This window comes from Eptesicus fuscus, chromosome 10, assembly GCF_027574615.1.
Source record: "Eptesicus fuscus isolate TK198812 chromosome 10, DD_ASM_mEF_20220401, whole genome shotgun sequence".
NCBI lineage: Eukaryota > Metazoa > Chordata > Mammalia > Chiroptera > Vespertilionidae > Eptesicus > Eptesicus fuscus.
The window spans coordinates 91,976,917-91,998,112 of NC_072482.1; the positions used below are offsets into that span (position 1 = coordinate 91,976,917).

The 21,196-nt window shown below is 45.4% G+C and overlaps 1 protein-coding gene across 1 annotated transcript in view; it reads right to left on the reverse strand.

The window, feature by feature from the left end:
- Positions 1-21,196, reverse strand: part of NOX3 (NADPH oxidase 3) — a 53,337-nt gene that overhangs the window by 18,015 nt on the left and 14,126 nt on the right. The window contains 5 exon segments of the mRNA XM_008154673.3: positions 4,008-4,170; positions 10,720-10,973; positions 12,747-12,839; positions 17,961-18,090; positions 20,526-20,707. Of these exon segments, the coding sequence (XP_008152895.2) occupies positions 4,008-4,170; positions 10,720-10,973; positions 12,747-12,839; positions 17,961-18,090; positions 20,526-20,707 (822 nt within the window).

Consider the following 21,196-nt stretch of genomic DNA (forward strand, 5'->3'; position numbering starts at 1 on the left):
GTTTAAAATTCCAGCTCTGAACCCCAGTGCTGTTTTTCCTCTTTCCTGTCACAGAAGAGAACAATCTGAAAACGAGAGCCCAGATCTATAATTGTGAAGATGCTGTTAGATAAACATATACTGCTCTGCTGCACTTTAGAAAACTCTATAGATGCTGACAGGGTAGTTGGAAGAAGTGGTATTTATATCTCAAAAGCATGTGGGAGGCCCTGACAAATATTAGTTACAAGCCCAGTGATAGCCGAACTCACACACACATGAACTTGCTTTAAAACAGAGAAACTTCTCATAACAGACAATAGAGCGGGGAAGGCCTAGGGAGAGGGCAGGAGCTGGGTGGAGGGGGTCAATGAAGAAAAAAAGGGGACATCTGTAATACTTCCAACAATAAAGATAAATTTAAAAACAACCAGAGAAACGCCTTAAACTGTTTCTCATGCATGAAGATGCGAAGGAAGTGGATCTTTAGTGTAATTTTCGGCCTAAACTTTCAATAGCATGGAATCTCACTTTCATGACGTAGGAATCAGAAACACATGCTCCCACCCTGACTCAGTGGCTAGTCAGCTGGGTGCCTTTGGACAAATCACTTCCACTCCAAGTACAGATGCTGACTTTTGTTGTCATGTGCAGAGCTAGGAGGTTAAGACCCTCAAGTTGTTTGCGATTCTATGCTTTTAGCTCCCATATGTCATTATTCCTACCTTTAGTTTCACCCAATTTTTTTTCTTTATTCTTTTTAAAAATATATATATTTTTATTGATTTTTTACAGAGAGGAAGGGAGAGGAATAGAGAGTTAGAAACATCGATGCACACTCCCTACTGGGTATGTGCCCGCAACCAAGGTACATGCCCTTGACTGGAATTGAACCTGGGACCCTTGAGTCCGCAGGCGGATGCTCTATCCACTGAGCCAAACCGGTTAGGGCAGTTCTACCCAACTTTGACTCAATATTACCCCGTTTTTATGTTATATAAAATACTGTATTTTTCTTTTCAATTTCTGTGTTTGGAATAAAGACCAATGTCCCTGTTTTATAGTTTTGTGTTAACTGCCTAACCCTCCCATTGAAACAGCCTTGAGACACCCCATAACAGCACCCAGGAATAACAATGGGTTGCTGAGAGAGGAGGCAGTATTAAGATTTTGAGGTTTCCTATATGGACTTTAAGATTTTGTGGGTTTTTGTAAGATTTATTCCACTCTATTTGTAGTAAAATAATTGCATGCATTATCTTTATTATAAAATTACTGAACAAACAGTCTTTCTGGTTAAATAAAAAAAATGAATTAACCTTAGTAACCTAGACTCTTATAGAGAATTGCACAAAAGCCATTTGTTTATTCTTTTGGGCACATAGACATTTATTCACTCATTGATTTATTCAAAATTTATAGTGTGTGTGTGTGTGTGTGTGTGTAATAACTAAAGAAGCTAGGGGAAATAAGATATTGCCTGAACATGCAGGAGGTAAAGAGGTAGATGTTAAGAGAAGGGTGAGGTATTGTAAGTCTGGTGTGAGGAGAATTATGGGCTTTTCACATCAGTATGAGAGGGCCTGGCATATACTAGGTGCTAAATAAATAAATAAATATTCATTGAGTGAATAAGTGAATGAAAGTGAGACAATCCATCATCATCAGGTCACATGAAATGTAAGTTTTAGTGTAATGAAAACCATGAAGCAAGGAGACATGTCTCTAAGGGGGTTTTACCTGGTAGACAGCAAGAGGAAAGAAAAAGATTAGGAGGACTGAAAATTATCATCAACCCTAACAAAGCATTGCGGTGGGATCCAAATATGTAAAACAATAGCTATGCCTGGCTGGTTTGGCTCAGTGGATAGAGTGCTGGCCTGCCGACTGAAGGGTCCCAGGTTCGATTCCGGGCAAGGGCTGTGCAGGAGGCAGCAGATCAGTGATTCTCTCTCATCATTGATGTTTCTGTCTTGCTTTTCCTCTCCCTTCCTCTCTGAAATCAATAAATATATGTTTTAAAACAGTAGCTGTTTTGCTTGCTTTGTACCATAGACTGAATGTTTGTGTCCACTCAGAATTTATATGTTGGAATCAATCCTAAACATGATGGTGTTTGGAGTAGGGGGTGTCTTTGGGAGATAATTAGGTCATAGAGGTGGAGCCCTCGTGAATGGGATTAGTGCCCTTATAATAAATCTAGATGTCTATATCTAGATTTTTCCCCCTCATTGATTTGCAAACGGCAAACCAATAAACATGACTGCTGCTGATTAAAAGAAAAGACCCCAAAGAGCTACCCGTGTCCTTCTGCCATGAATAAGGACAATTCTAGCTAGAACAGGGCTATCTATAGACCAGGAAGCCCGAAGGCTCTTATCAGACACCAGGTGAGCCAGCGCATTGACCCTGGACTTCCCAGCATCTAGAACTAGAGAAGTAGGTGCCTGTTGGTTATAGCCACTCAGTGATGGTATTTTGTGCTAGCAGCCCCAACAGACTAAGACACTTTATTAAATTTATTGCGTAGAGGAAAGAAGAAGGGCGTTCGCACAAGAAGGACCTGGATTCAAAATCACATTCTGATATTCACCAGCTCTCTATGCTTACGTTCCTGTTGGGCCTGGACTCTTGTTTCTCCAGTAAATGGATCAGGAAATCCAGCTTAAAGAGCGGCGCTGACTCACTCAAGGTGATGCTTCTAGTGAGAGTGGAACCCGGCTGAGCTGGAGTCTCTGACCAGGAGCCCCACAGTCTGCCCGCCCTGCCATGGCAGGAGGCTTGCCCACCATGTGCTGGTTATGTCGTGGAAAGCGCCAGATGGACCTGAGTTTGCATCCTGAACCTGCCCTTGGTATCCATGTGTTTTCAGGAAAGTCCCTCTGTCTTGCTATGCTTCAGGTTCCTTATCGGAGAAACAGGTCTTTTGTTATCTACGTTCTAAGGTTGTTGGGAAGATTATAATGATCAAATGGGAAAATGTGTGCAAGCACCTGTCACTTGGAAGTTCCTGAAATGAGAGCTCATTTTACTCTTACTTCTTAACTGGCCGCCCCAGCTGTAGTGATCTCCCGGCCTGGCGCTGCCTTATTAATGAGTGATATGCCCTAATAAATGGCTGAATAAGCATGGGGCAGGTGGGGGAAGCAAGCTGAATGAGTTCTTCCCTACAGAACGTATTCCATCGGCTAACGGATGCTGTGGCTCTGCTAGGGTGCGATCTGCACTAGCATTTCTGGAGTTCTTTAGCGGGCCATAGCCTCTGACTGATGCGCCACAGAACACTCACTGAGCCATGCTGATCTCCCCAAGCCTCTGGCTTTGATAGATGAGGAAACGGCAGCCCCAGTGCCAACCAGACAAGAGGTAGCAGAATCAGGACCAGAGCCAGGCCCGCCTGACCCCCTGGCTCCTGCCAGCTGCCACCACTCTGAGCAGGGCTCTCTTTCTCCACGGCGCTGGGGTCTGCGGCTGGTCCTAGGAGGGCTCCCCAGGGGACAGAGTCCCCGGATAGCACAGGGAAAGGAAGGCAGCCATGAGCACCTCGCCAGAGAACACACAGGAAACGGCGAAAGGGCGGTGTGGGGGTGGATGACACCACCAAGTGAGCAAGCCGGTGAACCCAAGGAGGGCCTGTTCGCTCCTCGGTGAGACCCCGAGTCCATGAGAGGAAGACACCGAATTGTACACTTGCAACTGGAGTCAAGGATCAAGCTGAAGAGACCAGGGCAGGCAGGCTGTTCATGCCACTCCCCGCGGCCCAGTCACACAGCCTTCTGCAGCCCCGGCCGCACTTGACTGACATGAGCAATTACATGTCCTGCAATGGCAACGAAGCAATAAAATTTATGTCTTGTCATCTCTAACCAGATTAGACGGAACCCTTCTCATAAATGCAATCCTAAATGGGGGTTTTTAAGAACATAAGTACAGTGAAGGATCCTTGAGTGTATCCCTCAGAGTTCATTAAAATCCTCCCCAGGAATCGGCCGATGATAGATAGCAGGGACGGGAGCCTTCCCTCCTACCTTGCTCAGCGTCGGCGGGGGCTGCGGCTCACAGCATCGGTACCACAGAGACTTCAGCACCGCGGCGAACGGGGTGACCCCGATGCCCGCCGCGATGCACACGCTCACCGGGTAGTGGAACACGTCGGTCAGCGCGGCCCCGAAGGGCCCGTCCACGGCCAGCCTGCAAGCAGAGCGCCCCGCGGGGTCAGAGCCCTGCGCTCAGGGCGCCCCCCACAACCAGCGCCTCCCAGGCGCCGTGCCTGCGGGTGTGCAGGGAGCTGGCTCCGTGCTGCAGGCGCCCCGTTGGAGCTGGGGCTCAGCATGAGCCTAGGGGGCCTGCCTCCTGGGAGGGGGGCGGAGGGGGACCAGACCGCCCGCCCAGGTGTCCTTCATGGAGGGGCAATGCCCCGACTTCCCGGTTGGAGCTCAGGCCTCTCCCACGGGGCGCTCTTCTTCCAGGTCTTAGATTAGAAGCTTGTTTGGGCTCCAGGCACCATGAAGCCCATTCATGATGCTTCTATTCCTTCCTTCTGTTCTCCTGGCTGCCGCCAGAGCAACAAAGCGGGGCCTCCGGCTGGTTTCCAAGGCTATCTGTCCTTTCGTTAACATCTTTCCCTCCCCTGTTTTTACTTATTCGGTCTCACACCTTCGTACCACCTATTTATATAATTTCAGCGTAATGGAAGCCATTTGTGTGAAATCAGCAAAACATTTCGAGGTCATTTGTCAGTTAACGTGCAATTTCTAGAACCCGTTATTTTAGATTGTGCAAACTCAAAATCTGTAACGATTAGGCCAGGGCGGCGCTGGTGTGTCCTTGCTTAGCAAACTGGTCTTGATAAGGAGAAGGCATATTCACTGCATAAATATAATTGTCTTTAACATGGTCCTCACTGGACTGGCCCCTGGATTCCACTCCAGTTTTATTTTATTTATTTTTTTTAAAATATATTTTATTGATTTTTTTACAGAGAGGAAGGGAGAGGGATAGAGAGTTAGAAACATCGATGAGAGAGAACATCGATCAGCTGCCTCCTGCACACCTTCTACTGGGGATGTGCCCACAACCCAGGTACATGCCCTTGACCGGAATCAAACCTGGGACCCTTCAGTCCACAGGCCGACACTCTATCCACTGAGCCAAACTGGTTAGGGCATCCACTCCAGTTCTCACAACCAGTTCTCCACGCTGGCTGTTCTGTCATTTCCTAAAAATAAACAGTACCCTGTTGTGCCACAGGCCCTTTGCACATCATATTCCAAGTAATCACCTGGAACACTCTGCCCCAACTTCTCCCTTGACTGGGTTAATGGCTGCCCTTTCAGGAGGTCGTATCCCAATCGTCACTACCCTGGGGAAGGTTCCTGGGCCCCTTAGACTATTTGAATCAGCAGCCCTCGTCACAGTTGCAATTTCACACCTGTTTTGGGGGGGTGCGTGCAGCCTTTGCTTGCTGCTGCCTCCCAGCGCCTCACACCAGCACGCAGTTGTTCACTAACAGTTTACTGAGTAAATCGGAAAGGGAATGCTTAAACGACTTCCCTCAGCAGAATGTGTTAAAAAAGTCAACTATTCCAAAGGCCCACATTTACATATGAACAGAGATATGCTAATTAAAAGGGTTCTAAGCCATTCATCACCACTCCCTAAGGGGTGTCTGTTGAAGGCACCCCAGTTTGGCCCACTGGGCTTAGGATGTGCCGTGAAAGTTCAATTGAGTTTATTTTAAAATATTCCACCTGTCAGACCTCCTAATAATTCAAATGAAGTCTCCCCAAGTTAATCTTAATTAATAAGGCTTTATTACATATGGATATATGGAAATGGAAGAATAAAAATAAAAGGTCACTAACCAGAAAGTGTTAGTATCTCAGCCCACTGCAGATTATTTCATAAATAATTAGAGAAGGGGCATTGGGAGATAAAAGGTGAAACCGTCCATGGATTAACATGTCCTATTGGTAATTGTTTTTATAATTAGTCATATTTGGGGTTTATATGACACTGATTTGAAAAGATAACAATGAAATCCAAAGAAGAATTGTGTCCTATAATCCAGAGAAATAGATAATACACAAATTTCTGCATAATTAGAATTGAGAACCTAAGCCGGAAGCGGCAGGCAACAATAAAAAAAATATAGGAGTCCCTCCTCCCCCCTCCCTGACCGCTGACATTTTCTGATAGTAAATTGCAGGGCACCTGGCTCCATTCAGGGGCAGCTCTAAGAAGAGAGTTTTCTCCCACGTCTCACGGAAGTATCTTCTGACTACGCGCCCCTCTTGTCTTCCTGAGACACACACATCAGGTCTTTTCTCTGTCCTGCGCCTCAGGCCTTTAAACACTTGCCGGTAGCGATCATGACACTTTAATTATTCTTTTTGGACCAAAATGTCTTCATTTCTCAAGACCTCTCATGATCCTGAGATGGCTTCCTTTGCCCAAATTCCTGGTTATCAAGTTCGCTCAGCGGCTTCCTCTTTGATGGGGATACAGAGAATTTCTAACAAAGCAGCACAGAAGGCAGCTTGCCTTTCCAGCACCCACATAGGCTGTTCCCCGTTGCTTATGGCCGGCAGCTTCCCCCACTCACTTCATCCACCTCTAGTCTCGCCTCTTTTTTTTTTCCAATTTATTTTAAAAAATGTATCTTTTTATTGATTTCAGAGAGGAAGGGAGACGGAAAGAGAGAGATTAACATCAACGATGAGAGAGAATCATTGATTGGCTGCCTCCTGCACGTCCCACACTGCGGATTGAGCCTGCAATCTGGGCAGGTGCCCTGACCCGGAATTGAACCTTGACCTCCTGGTTCATAGGTGGAGGTTCAACCGCTGAGCCAAACCGGCTGGGGTAGTCTTGTCTCTTTGAACCCGAGACATTTATTCATCCGTATGCTTCTCCTTATCTAATCACTCCTTTGCTGTCATCTCTGTGGTAAGTGACCTTTCTTATTTTGCTAATAATAATAGCTAACTTTAAACAAAATCTTTATTGTTGAAAGTATTACATATGTCCCCTTTTTTCCCCATTAACCCCCCCTAGCCCGCGCCGCCCCCCCCCCCCGCCCCAGGCCTTTACCACCCTATCGTCTGTGTCCATGGGTTATGCATATATGCATTCAAGGTCTTTGGTTGGTTACTTCCCACCCACCCACCCACCCTCCCGTGCCTTCCACTCATAGCTAACTTTTTTTTTTATTATGCATCATGCTGAGGGTTTCTGTGGACTGTGCCATTTAACCCTAATCAAAGCCTCCGGTGCTGCTATTATCATCTTCATTTTAAGATGGGGAGACTGAGGCTCGGCGGTTCAGGACCACACACACAGTTGGGCTTTGAACCCAGGCAGTCTGAGGCTAGAGCCCTGGCTCCGGGAGGCAGGTCAAACTGCAGAAAACTCCAGAATCTCCTCTGAGAAAGTCTTCCATTTTACTGTAGGAGCGAAAGCCTTCTATAGAGCTCTCCCCCTCTCTCCGGGGCTCAGAGAGAGAGGCTCTGGGCCCTGCTCTTTGCCTCGGTTTGCTTCTCCTCCGGGCTCCTCGGTCACTGAGTCCCCGGGGCTGGATGAAATCCTTTCTGGATCCCAAACCAGTGAAAACCTACGGTTCTCTCCCCCAAGTGTTTAATTTCACTCAAAACACCTCTGAGAGATAAAGTCATTTAAGGAGCCCCAATAAAATGCTGGTCCTTCCTGGGTTAAGATATAAACAAATTCTAGTTTGTTTTTTGTTTTGTTTTGTTTTACTGCTAGTACTTGTGCTGGCACACACATATTTGATCAAACAAATTGAACAAATAAAGGGAAGCTGCACTGTTTACGACGACTCGTTTTAATTTATTCCCTACATATTTATTGATGCAGCTGAGAGTGAGGGCCTTTTCTGGCCCTGGGGGCGCCGAAGTGAGCACACAGACATGGTGCCTTCACTCCCAGAACTTCCATTCCAGTGTGGGGAGGGAGATGTAAACAAGCAGGTGCTGTCCTAGCTGGTGTGGCCCAGTGGATAGAGCATTGGCCTGCAGACAAAAGAATCCCGGGTTCGATTCAGGTCAAGGGCACGTACCTGGGTTGCAGGCTCCTCCCCGGACCGGGCCCTGGTCAGGACTTGTGCAGGAGGCAACCAGTCGATGTGTTTCTCTCACCTCGATATTTCTCTCTGTCTTTCCCTCTCTCTTCCACTCTCTCTAAAAATCAATGGAAAAACATCCTTGGGTGAGGATTAATAAAAACCACAAACAAACAAACAAAACACCAAGAACAACAAGCAGATATTTAGTGTGTCAGGTGGTGGTCACGAGCAAAGTGACCCCAAGCGTCAGCTGGGCGCAAGGAGGGAAAGAAAGGGTTCACTAGGAGCCATTTGAGCAGAGACTTGAGGGAAGCAGGGAGCACAGATCTGAGCAAGAGCGTCCCAGGTCGGGGGAGAGGCAGCGGCCAGGTGGGGAGAGTGTGCTGCTGTATGAGTGAACAAGAAGGGCTGATGCCCCCAGGGAGCAGGAGGTGGAGCCCAGGAGCCTGGGGCCCTGGGGGGTGTGGTGGGGAGATCCTGTCTGGCCCTGAGCTGATAGAAAGCCTATGGACCTCTGAGAAGCACATTCCGAGTCATTGTTGGGGGATTGGCTGCAGTGCTAGCTGGTCTGTGAAGGGAAAGGTTGGTGAAGAGACTGAATAACTGTATGCCCAAAGCAGAGACCAGGCTAGCAAATAGGATGAAGGTATGGATCTTGCTGAGGGACCAGTGTGTGTGCGTGTGTGTGTGTGTGTGTGTGTGTGTGCGCCCGCACACCTGCTTTTATCCCTATTAAGCATTTATATTGCATTCTGAATCTTAGAATCCTGTTACGTGGCTTCATTTCCATGATAAAACAAAAGGTCTTCATGGGAGCCTCAGGTGTTACCATCTGACTGGAGCTCTGGTCTGGTTTGGCGTCATACCACTCCTTAGTGCTAATGTTTGGAAGGAAAGCTTGTGGCTTTTCCTACCCGTTAAACACAGCCAAGTCCAGTGCTACGCAGTTACAGCTCAGTGTCCCACGGGAGTGGGGAAGGGGACAATACACTGATCAGATTCTGTGCCTCAAAGTCATCCCAGTGCCTGCTGTGCCACCTGTAAATACTTGTTAAGTTAAATGAGCTCAAGCACCCATTTTGAGTCCAGGGGCTCATTTATTCCCTTATCAGATATTTACTCTGCACCCTCCATGTGCCAGAAACTGTTCTAGGTGCTGGCCATTCAGACAACATCTGGCTCCCAGAACGTTCCATTCTGGGTGTGTCTTTACAGTGTTCACCACCCAATTTCTTATGGCAGCGGCCACTGCTTGGTGGTCCCTGGTACCCTCCGAGGATGGCAGAAGAAAGAGTATCTTGATGCTTCTTTTGAAATATCAGTTTTTTCAAAAATGTTTTTCTCAACATTGTGTGTGTGTGTGTGTGTGTGTGTGTGTGTGTGTGTGTGTGTCCCTGTTTATCTGGGGCCCTACACACAGGCTTTGTGTGCTTTTCAGGTAATCCTGCAGTAAGAGTAGGAATCAACATTAAGCCATTGTTTTCTAAAAGGAGCCAAGGAGTGGTAATTTACATGGGGCTTCTGTCACGTTCTGGATTGCATCATCTCCCCCAGGTGATATGTGACCTTATTTGGAAATAGGGTTGCTTTAGCTGCAATTAATCAAGTGAAGATGAGGCCAGACAGTCGGGTGGGCCCTTATTCCAGGGACTGGTGTGTGTATAAGTAGAGGTTACAGGAACATAGAGATGTAGTCACAAGAGGAAAGAACACTGTGTGACAACAGAGGCAGAGAGGGAGCGCTGCAGCGGGCGGCCAGGGAAGAAGGAGTGCTGGTCACCCCCAGAGGCTAGGAAGACACAAGGAAGGCTTCTCCTCTACAGTTTCGGACGGAGGATGGCCCTGCAGACACCTGGATGTTGGACTGTCGTCTCTAGACCTGTCAGAGAATGATATTTCTGTTGTTTTAAGCCACCCACTTTGTGGTCCTTCATTACAACAACCTGGGAGACTAATCCAGATGGCACTATTCTACAGCCTTCTCAGACCTGCCTTTTGCACATCTTCCTTGTAGCGAAATGAAATCATTTGCTTGCATTAGACTTCTTGAGGTCCTGGAGGAAGGACTGGACTGTCAGGTCATGGTGTCATTTTATGAGCCTCCATCTGGGGGACTGTTAGCGTTTTCTCCAGTGTCTGGAGCCTGCGGATCAGTTCTGACCATGAAGCATGCTTCTTAGGAAGACCAAACTTCACAAATATAAAGACCTCAGCCTAACAGCAGAAAGTTCACAGGGCTGTCTTACTCATCACAGGCTGCGGATAATCCACCACGTGATGGTTTGGGGCTGGGAAAGCAAAATTCTCCTTCTTCCTGAATCACCACCTGCCTTTGTTGAACATTTTTATTTTTTAAAGAAACGTACTTGCTTCTATTGGAAATCTTCTAAATTACAGTTGACCCTTGATCAACCAGGGGGTTAGAGGCACCGGCCCCTGTGCAGTTGGAAATCCATACTCATGACTCCCCCAGAAGTTAATGATGGTAGTTTTTATATAGATTCTCAAATTTAATAAATGGACTTGAACTTACCATGTAGATATTAAATTTAGCAATAAGAATATTGCTAAATTTGGTAGCATGTTGATGCACTAAAATACATACCTTACTTTAAAAAATATTCCACCCGACACACAAAAAGGGGATGGGATCCAACCTTGGCAGGCTCCAGGGCTCCTTCAGGGCCTGGCCCTCAGCTCCAAAGGCCCGACACAGAGCTCCGGTCCAGTCTCCCACGGCCCGGATGTGCACACTGAAGAAGTCCTCCTGGGGCGCAGAGGTGAGGGTGAAGGGGTGCCACTCCAGCCAGGATATGGACGGGCACTGTATCAAGACATACTGCCCGGGTGCCATGTGGAAATGACGCTTTTTCATGTGAAGTTCCAGGACCCCCGATGGATGGCTTACCACCTAAAGTAGAACAAGAGAGTTGGTCTTTCTACCCAAGCCAAGTAATAAGAAAATAACCTTCATCACATCAAAGGTTTTTACATTTTAATTTTTTTTGAAGTATAGTTTACATATAGCATTTGTAATGAGCCTCCAAGCATCTCTGACATCATGTTTACGTCTTGGTTGGCAAATGCAGTGAGATTAGAGTTCAGTTCCGTCACAGTGATGTCTGAAACTTGGGTAGCTGCACACAGGTGCAACGTGGTGTCTGGCACGTGGCTTTATGTCTGAGATGGCCAAGCTTTCTTAGCATAGTTAACCGGACCCAAGAGAATATACACTAGCACATAACGTATTGCACATCACTATGCTTCAAGTTATTAAAATAGTCACAGAATTATCTCCACGTTTTAAAAATGTAGGTCCTGTTTTAAAGGATCTGAATTGCTTCTCAATCCTTTGTGAATTAGCCCTGGTATTTCTTCCTTGTAAGTGGGAAACCCTTTTCAAACCCACCCTGAAAGGTTTCCTTTTGTTTGAGTCACGTGTCATCTATCTCCTTCCTGCGCTCTGAGTTTTAGTAGAGGAAGCATCATGCAAAGCTCTTATCACTGTTATAAGAACTTTATAGCCTGCTGCTTATCAGAGGCAAGGAACTAATTTCCCTTTTTTAGATTCCCATCGGTTTTCTGAAAAATCTCTCTAGGTCCCAGGTCTTTTATTGTGGCAAGAGTTATAAGGGAACAAAATCTCGTGTCCAGATTCTGTGACAATATTTTTCCACACATACGAGAATTTCACCGCATTTTAATCACTAGTTCTGTTTCTCTTCTCCCTACTGATATCCGTTCTGATTCTGCCGCAAAATTGTCTCCCCAGTAACAGCTTTAGTAGATTTCTAGACGTTTACTGTCTAGCGTTGGATACAGCCTCATAGGGTTTGGTGCTTAGCTTGAAAATAGCAATGTAGCAACAGCTTAAAACAGAAATATGGAGCAATTTCTAGGCTTCTGCTCTCATGAAGACAGTTAAAGGGATATAGTATTCTATTAATACTGTATTAGCAAAGTGGTACAGGCTTGGTTAGCAGAGAATTTCCTCTTAGACATTTAAAAAACTGGGGGTAGAGTATTTGGTACTTTTTCAGTCTCCTAGACCATGTATTCCTGGTCTGTCTGCTCATATCTTCCTCCTGCACGAGGTAGACATTGGTGAGCCATGGGTAGGATTGGCAAGATTAGAAAATGCTACCACAGAGCAAGGGCCACTCATTCTCCAGGGCAGAGCTCATCCTATGTCCTTCCTCTCTACTTTGAGGCTCTCAGCACCCCGCCTCTCTGAACCTGAGAGCGACTGTTCCCCCATCTTCTGTTCAGTGATTGTAGGTATGAGAGTATGGGCTTGAACACACATGCATATCATTTGCGTGTTTGCAGAATCTGTGCCTCAACGTGGTGAAGAAAGTGATTATACTTCAAGGTGCTATGACCAGTGTAAAGCAGGCTCAGTCCCTCTGGAGAGAAACTGAAATAGAGAGAAATGCAGCCAATTTGGGTGCTGCCCCACAGCCTTTATCAGAATTCAGTGCACCAGTCTGGAGCCCTGGTCCCTGCCTGCGGTTAAATTAGTCACACGAAAGGATGTGCAGGAGGCAAGCAATTATTAGCACAGAAGATGAGCCTCTAAATTATAGACAGTTCTGCAATAAAGATGGCAAATTAAAAACTTGGGCTAATAAAAAATTTCCATCTACACGCAGGCTTTTATTCCGACATAAAGCTACATGCATACCTTTGTAATGACAACTTCTTGGTGAAATCGCCAGAACCTAATTAGTCTTTCACATGCATACAGGACCACAGGGCCTAAAACCCATTTCCAAGCCTGCAGAGAGAGCGAGAGCGTGAGAGAGAGGAAAAGGAAATGAAAATAGAATCCAAATACCTTCAATTTGAACCAAATCAATATGTTACATGATGGGGTTTAGACAGTTTTCTTTAACTTTGGGCCAGTTGTCAACAACAAAGATGTCTCCTTGTATTAAATACTAGAACATTCAATTATTCCTTGAAGTCTACAAGCTTATTTAAGAGATTAAACTCTTCTGTATTGGTTTTTATGCTCACTTGATCAATGATGCCTTTATGTAATCAGAAATAATTGAATTTGCAAAGAAATAAGAAAGCAGATTGATGTTTATGTTCCATATGATAGGGTCATAAATGCTCTCAAACTGAGCCAAAGTCAAAAGCTTATAAAGCTACATTACTGAGCCAACATAGGACATGGGAAATTCAATAAAAACATTTCAAATAGTAATTTGGGGGGCCAAAATGCATCACAACTTGGGGGTCTGCCTGAAGAAGTACCCCCACCCCTCAACACATATACACTCACACATGCACGCACAGCCAGTGTGATCTGGAATAAAACATGAAGTTAGTTTCTCAGTATTTTCAATCCATGTTTACAGAGTTAGAACAAAAGCCTCAGCTCACTGTTACAGTTCCCACGGTTCCGGTCTCTGTAACAGTGAGAACTGTAGCAGTGATCATTTCTATTTTCACTAAAGCCCATCCCCTGTTAACCTTTTCTGAGTATAAACTGCATTATTGGTGCTCATTTGACCAGCAGGCTATTCCTGTCTCAGGGGTTGGGGACAAAATAAGGTGTCTTCTTTCCCTAAAAGGAAACCAATAGGAACTTGAAAATTTTGAAGGCTTCTCCTAGGTCTTATACCAAACAAGCCCACAGGACATATGGTACTCCCTCTATTTTACAGAAGTAAAGTAGAAATGAAGGCTCAGCAAGTTCAAATTGTCCAGGGGCACAGAGGCCGTAAGATGCTCAGTAAAGACGTGAACCCCAATGTGCCTGGCCACCTGGGCTGTGCTCTTTCTAGGACCCCAATGCCCCCTCGAGCATTTACCATGTCATCACACTTCTTCCTGTCCAACACTGACATAGGTGCTGACACTTGTTTTACAAAACATTAGAAATGTATTCATTGAATTTCAGGATGCTAAGGGTTCTTGGAGATCTAGTGTAATTTTGCATGTATAGAATTAAAAACCAGAATGGGTATGAGTTGCCTGGGAGACAGGTCTAGATCACAGAGACCCAGGACTATAACTCCACCCATTCCACCATTTCCCTGAATTCCCTCCCTGGTTCACTAAACCCAGCACAACTTACTGCCTTAGGAACAGGAGAATGTCCAGGAAACTATCACCGATGGACTCACTGTCTTCACCACTTTTTAGTCCCTTGCCTGCTATCCTGCTCCATCTTTCCTGTTGACAGGCCACAAGCACTTCCGCATTATTTTTATTCCTGTTATCTTTCTTGTTGTTGTGAATTCTCTCTTATTTCTGAGCGTGTTTGCATGGCCCCTCTTCTCACCTACATCAGCCTTCTCTGCTTTTCCCCTGAGAGCCTGTTGTTTACCTGAAAAAGGTTTGATTTGTGCAGGCAACACAAAGCAATTTGACCCACCTATTCTTTTCTGCCTCAATAGCACTCAGCAACATGTTCAGAGTAGCAGAGAGAAGGAACCTTTGTCCACCCACGCTGTCGGTGAGGCCGTGATGATGGGCAGAGTGAAGGAAAAGATGGGAGGGGGACCTAGGGACCGAGTCCTTCGGTTGCTTATGCTCAAATGAACCAAAAAGTGCTTTGAGAACTGGTCCGGGTATTTACGGAAATAATAGCAAGAACACAATTCTTTCTATATAAATTTAGAGAGGTATCTGCAAAGACATTCACATGGTCTCTATGGATGTTTATGAATAATGTTCCATGCACATTTTGGAAAGTTTTAGACATCACAGACTTGATTTCGGTGGTGTCCAATCAGGCACGGTCTCTGATTTTTCCATGTTGATAAGATGGAATGGATTAGTTTTCTTCATATGGCTCGTCAGGAAGGGGGATGTAAGCTATTAATCCTCAGCTCTATCTCTTCTCTAGTAAATAAATTGCTTCAGGAGGAGAAAGCCCGATTTAGTTCCACTGTGATAGTTAGTCCCAGAGCCGCTGGAAGTTGGGGCGTGAGGGAGAGGGTATCTCAGAGGATTATCCTGATAGCAATGGCCAATGCAGACAGGGTGAGTGAGGCCAAGGAGGCCAAGGCACTGAGCAGCAAGGGCAGGTGGAGAGGGAGATCGGAAGCCCCGGCTTCTGGTGTTGTGGTTACCACGCATAACCCTATGCCTTCAGGCAAGTCTTGAGCCTTTTCATGGTCAGGTTTTCTGTTTCGTAAAATGGGTAGGAAGAAATGATTACTTTGGGTAATCTCCAAGATCTTATATCTTTTAGCTTTATTCACAGAGATAAATATCATGTTGGGGACATGTACTCGTAGATAGCAGCAGAGAGCTGACAAGGTGAGGGGTGGGAGGAGGCGAGAGATTCAGAATGGATGCTGGAGGGTATAGCGTTGAAAGTTCATGGCCACAGAGTTAGAAACTCTGGTTTCTTGATGTGGCTTTGTTGGCAATGCCTTTGTGATCACAGGTAAGAAATTAAAACTCCTTGGGCATCCATTTCTCCGGCTGTTTAGTATCTAAGTTTCTTAAATGCTAACATACTTTGTGGATTCTTAGCTTTATTTTTTCTTCTCCAAAAATACTCAGAAAGTTACTGTACAGTGAGTATTTTATGATAGAAATAAAAACCACTTTGATTTAAAAGCTGCAGTAACGAAACTTATTTCCTTCACTTTCACTTCTGGTTTTTCATTCCTACCAGAAAATAAGAACATGCTGGCTTTGAGTTTATTTTATGTGTGAGCTTATGAACAATAAGATTTCCAGGGCAGGAACCACATCTCTGAATCAAGTGCAGGTCTAAACGTGTAAAAGCCACTTGGAGAAAGTTTGCTGAATTGACTCTGCAGCCATTAAAACTTTCCCTGTAGTGTTGCTGTCATTCCCTAATAATTTAAAAAGCTTCAGCCTTTATTATTGGTATTTATTATTACTGATTGATGCCATAGTTCAGTGCAACAAGGTGCTTTTATTTTTGGCTAAGCAAGACCAGGTATCTTTTGACAGTGGATCACATGAATAGTTCTAGAATCTGGAGTCTTGTATGTCTGAGTGTAATCTGGTGTCTTGAATTTCAGGGTAAAAGGGGCAGTGAGACAAGTGGGGGAGAAGGGACTGCAAGGTATAATTGGTTCCTTTGATCAGTTCAGTTTCTAGGAGGTGATGTAACGTGGGGAGTAGTGCACCGCTGAGGGTGAGTGGAAATATTCCATTGATAAAAGCGCCATGAAAACGCACTGAGTTAAGGGAGGCCAAGAGGAGGGGATGAAGTCCTGCAAAGACAGGGTGCATGTGGTGCCTTAAAGTGCAGGAGCCCCTCCTTGTCCTTGGGATGCCTTCTGGATTCAGCGTCTCTAAGACATCAGAGAGAATATTGCGCACCCAGCCAAGCGGTAATTGCACAGCCCACACACGCTTTGAATTAGGATCCATTAAAAATAATAGGAAAGAGTGACAACATGAGTTTGGGTGTGCAAGGAGGTGTAGCAGGGGCGAGTTAGAGAGACGGGTAAGTTCTCCCTCTTAATGATAATTAATGCCGGCATCTGCTGCTGCCGGCAGCAGCCTCTGGTCCGTATTCATGAGGTGTGGGGAGATATTGATTTTTTTTATGGAGACGACGGAGCTGGAAATTTTAGAGAGGCATTCATGTTCCCCATTAATATGCAGGCTGGGTACTGGCCACTGATAGTTGAGTTTAAGACAGAGACAATCTATACTGGCCATTAAAGGAACCACAGTCTATGGGCACATCTATTCCAGTTCGCTCTGTTTTAAACATTCTTCCCAGCAGTTTTCACCTTAAAATCCAGTGCTTAATTTAATGTATTTGAGGATTTTTGAAAAAGTCGATTGTTTTATCCTTCCAAAGTTGATTACTTAATTCCCTAAATCCCACGATTTATATTCTGTTAAATACTATGAGTCCATTTTTTATGACTTTTTTTGGGGGGGGGGGCGGGGGCGGTGGGCACTTGTTTTCTTCTAGTTTTAATCTTCGGGCTTTTTTTTTTTACACATCACCCAGCCGTCCCAAGGTTTGTGTTGTTCTAAGATACCGGAGAAGACCAAATAGGATTATTATTTCTATTTTCCTATGCCATCAACAGAAATGATTACAGCACACCAGGAAACCTTACTTCTGAGATCTTGCAGGCACTACCATCCACTCTAATTAAGTCTCTCTTCGGCTCCTATTGTCATTATTTCAGTTGTGGGAGCTTAATTAGAACAGAAAGTAAATGCATTAACACCCCCGTTTTTTCTATCCCGAAAGCTATAGAAAGAAGGAAGACAAGCTTAGAAGGAGGGCATGTTCTCATCTGGTTATGGCATAACGTTCGTTTGAGAAGTGATGCTATTCATTCTCAGAATGCAGTAGAGGGACAGGGAGCTGAGCTTGCTGAGAACAAAGGATGGAGAGCCACACGGCTTTCTTCTTTTAAATATGTTTTTATTGATTTTTTTAGCGAGAGAGGAAGGGAAAGGGAGAGAGAGATAGAAACATCAATGATGAGAGAGAATTATTGGTTGGCTGCCTCCTGCATGCCCCCTGCTGGGGATCGAGCCCACAACCTGGGCATGTGCCCCGACCAGGAATCAAATCAGCGACCTTTTGGTGCAAGGTCTGACGCTCAACCCCTGAGCCACCCTGGAATTTAGAAGTCTTTCTAATTCCCCAGAGACATTACTGTGCTCGTGGTGCTATGAATTCCCACAATATGAGACGTCCCCATTTCAATGTAAGTAGAACACATATCAAATCAGACAGAGTGCTTTTGGCAGTAAACCTCTTTTTGAAATTATCCATAACTCGATTTCTCCATTAGCACACTTAATGAAGACTTGGCTTTGTCTAGTGGTGACATGGGCTGTTCTTTTTCTCAAGCATAAAAGAGCTCTAGTGCTTCTCACTATGGAGACAGCTATTTTTAAAGGCTCCTGGGTTCATTCTTACCGAAGGCTCCTTTCCAGAAAATTGAGGCACGGGGCACGGGGCAGCCGCCTGCCATTCAGCATAGTGGTCTCTACAGAAGGTGACGTTGTGTCGTAAGAGGCTCTCAGGAGTTTGGCCTCGAACAATCCGACTTGCCGTTAGAAACAAAACAAAACAAAACAAAACCCCAACATTTTATACTGATTTTGTGCAGTCTTGACACCACAGATATATTCCACAATGGGCTCTAGAATCACACTTCCACTGTCTCACAACGGGCTCTCATCCATTCATTTCCCTCAGCACCTTTAAAAACGGGAACCTAAGAAGCTCTGAGTAACTTTGAAGACTTCAGAAAAGAAGTGTCCCTCGGTGGTATCCTGTGTTAAATGGAAAGTGTCTGTGTTAGAGAATTTATAATGAAGGGAAATTGTTTGAACACATCCTTTTGTAGACTGTTGAATTTAATTAGGTTACATCTCATCCTGATTGCTGATTCGGGCTAATTGGCTAACTTTGTACTATTTGAGCCTTTTGCAGGTTTATTTAACTTCTACCCTTCTTGGTTTGTTTCTGAGCACCTAGAAGTTTTTAGGTGAAGAAGTCAGAGGAAGTGCCTTGAATAATAATATTTCCCCCCTGGTGACCACTGGCAAGCTTAGGGTTTGACAGGGTCAAAGTAGGTCAGTGTCAAGTGCGTCTTTAGGGCTAGATTGTCAAACCTGAGAGCGAGAAAAGAAAGAAACTGGCCTTGCGAACAGAGGGTTGGATGGAGGCCTGTAGTCCCTCCGTATTGTATTTGCCACGAAGGCAGTGCTGACTGACCTTTGACTAGGAGCTTTGGTACAAGTTCCTCGATGTACCCATGGGTTCCCAGGCTGCGGAGCATAAGACATAGAGGTTGGGTAATCTGGCAGTTGCTCAACTAAGTGTTTACTAGTATGAATAAAATATATTGGGTTTTTTTTGAGAGACACGTTTCTCACAGGCAGCGAAACGTGAGCATCACAAAGGCTCATGTTCCGGGTGGCCTGTGGGCACCACGTGCCTCCTTGCATCAGCGGGATGGGGGGAGGGAGCAGCAATGCACTTGGAGAGCTGGTCTCTTGGCCTTTGTCCCATCTGCTTATGGGAGTCATCCAGGCTTGATAACACCCTTTTGACTTAGATGAGCAAAACTATCTCTGAATCTCCCCAGATACAAGAAGGGGAGATAATACGTGGGAGCCGGAGGAAAAGAACCTGTAATTTTAACCCCTTCATTCTCAGGCTGTAGGCAACATTCCCTGTATCATCTAAAGAAACCTCAGGACAGTCCACCAATGCCGTGCCTTTAAAATTTTTTAAAATTTGTTATGTCTTCATCTATGCCATCCCATAATAGGAAGATTAGTGGGCTTCAACACATTCCAATAATCCTCCTTTACTGGAAATTTGCAAATTACTTTTTGCTGTAAACAGTAGCTGTAAAATACTTCAAGCTGAGAAGATTAGATGAGGCCCTTATCCCAAAATAAGCCTTTCAACTCAGTTAAAATGACTAAAAATGCCATCTTATGAAATGGTATTTGGATATTAAAAAATATCTCAGTGGAGCACTGCCCATTGAAATCCTCTTGTACTTGGACAATGTGCCAGGGTGTGAACGCAGGGGCAGTGGGATAGGGGGCGGGGGAGTGGGGGCTGTGGGATGGGGGTGGAGGGGTGGGGGCAGTGGGATGGGGGGCGGAGGAATGGGGGCTGTGGGATGGGGCAGTACATGCATAAGTTTTGTGAAGAGACTTCTAGACTCACATGGATTAGGAAGAGCCTCTCAGATGCACTACAGGGGTTAACACCAGCACTGGGAGAAGAATCTGAGGAGGGACTGACAGTCTTTGGGGTGAAACCCTTTGGGACTACCCCCCCTTCAAGATGAATAGTCAGGGAGAGGGATTGATCACACACTCAGAGGAGCTGGTTACAGATATTTTAAAGTTAAAAGAGACTAGAAAACCTTAGTCAGGGAACAGCAATGCTAACGCTGGTTGACTAGGTTCCTAAGGATCAGCAGAGGGGCAGGCAGTTGGGCAGGTACTATATGCCCCAGAGGCAATTCTTCCTTCCACTGTGTCCATGTGTCAGACAAGCTATGGATAGTGGGGGAGCTCTTAGGCATAGGAGCGACAGCAGCAGAAGTATGACCCCCTCCCTGGGGTTGGGGCTGAGATGGAAGGGATGTCCAGTGGTGGGGCATGGGAGGAGGCAGAAGTGAAATATGGGTGTCAAAAATATATATATTCCCACATGCATTGGATTGTGGGAATAGGTTCTGGATGAAGCATACCTCTATTGTCATCAACCTTCATTACAATTCCTGCATTTTATGAACATGTCAAGACTCCCCAACAGAGTTGCCGAGGAAAAATAAATATAACACCTCAACGCCTAGGTCGCTTATTTTCAGTTTTACTGAGAAAGGAACCATGGTGAGTGTGCCACACAGAGTGATCTATGTGCCCTTTAGTCCCCTGCATGTCATGTTCCTCCACCCAAAGGACTTTCTAAGAGATGGAAGCTTGCACATTGAGCACAGCACGGACTTACCCTGCCCCGTGGATAGCCAGGCTGATGAAGAAGATGATGAAGAGGTGGTGGGTGTACCAGAACAACTCGTAGGAGGTCTGTCTGATGAACTCGGTGGAAGAGGTCACGATCAAGATGAAAGCCAGAGAGATCATCAGGCCAGAAATGCCCGTGATCGTCATTAGCAACTCGGAGGTGGTGTTCTGAAGAGAAGCAGGCGCCAGGGCAGCCATGTCTTAGTCCTAATTTTCCATTTGAGGGCCAACACTTGAGAGTCCAAGCAAGGAGCAACTCAAATGTTCTAACCAGACACATACACAGGGTGGGGCAAAAGTAGGCTTACAGTTGTTCGTATGGAAAGTAATACAATAAAGAGCAAACAGTAACACAGGAGTAAACTCTAGTTTCGCACACTGACACTGTAAACCTACTCGTACCCCACCGAGCATTAGCTTCAAAATGGTCCCCATACAAGTCAAGAAGGGAGTTCCTTTTCCCTGGCCTCTCCCCACCTGATGGCAGGCATTCGCTTTGTGAAAATTTCATCAAATGCATTTCATTAACTTCACTTTTCATCTGTATAAATCAATTTTCAGGTCAAAGATACTAGTTTGAACCGAAATTAGGGCACTATCGGAAAATACATTTTAAGATCAAATACTGCAAGATAAATCTGAGTTTCAAGTTTTTAA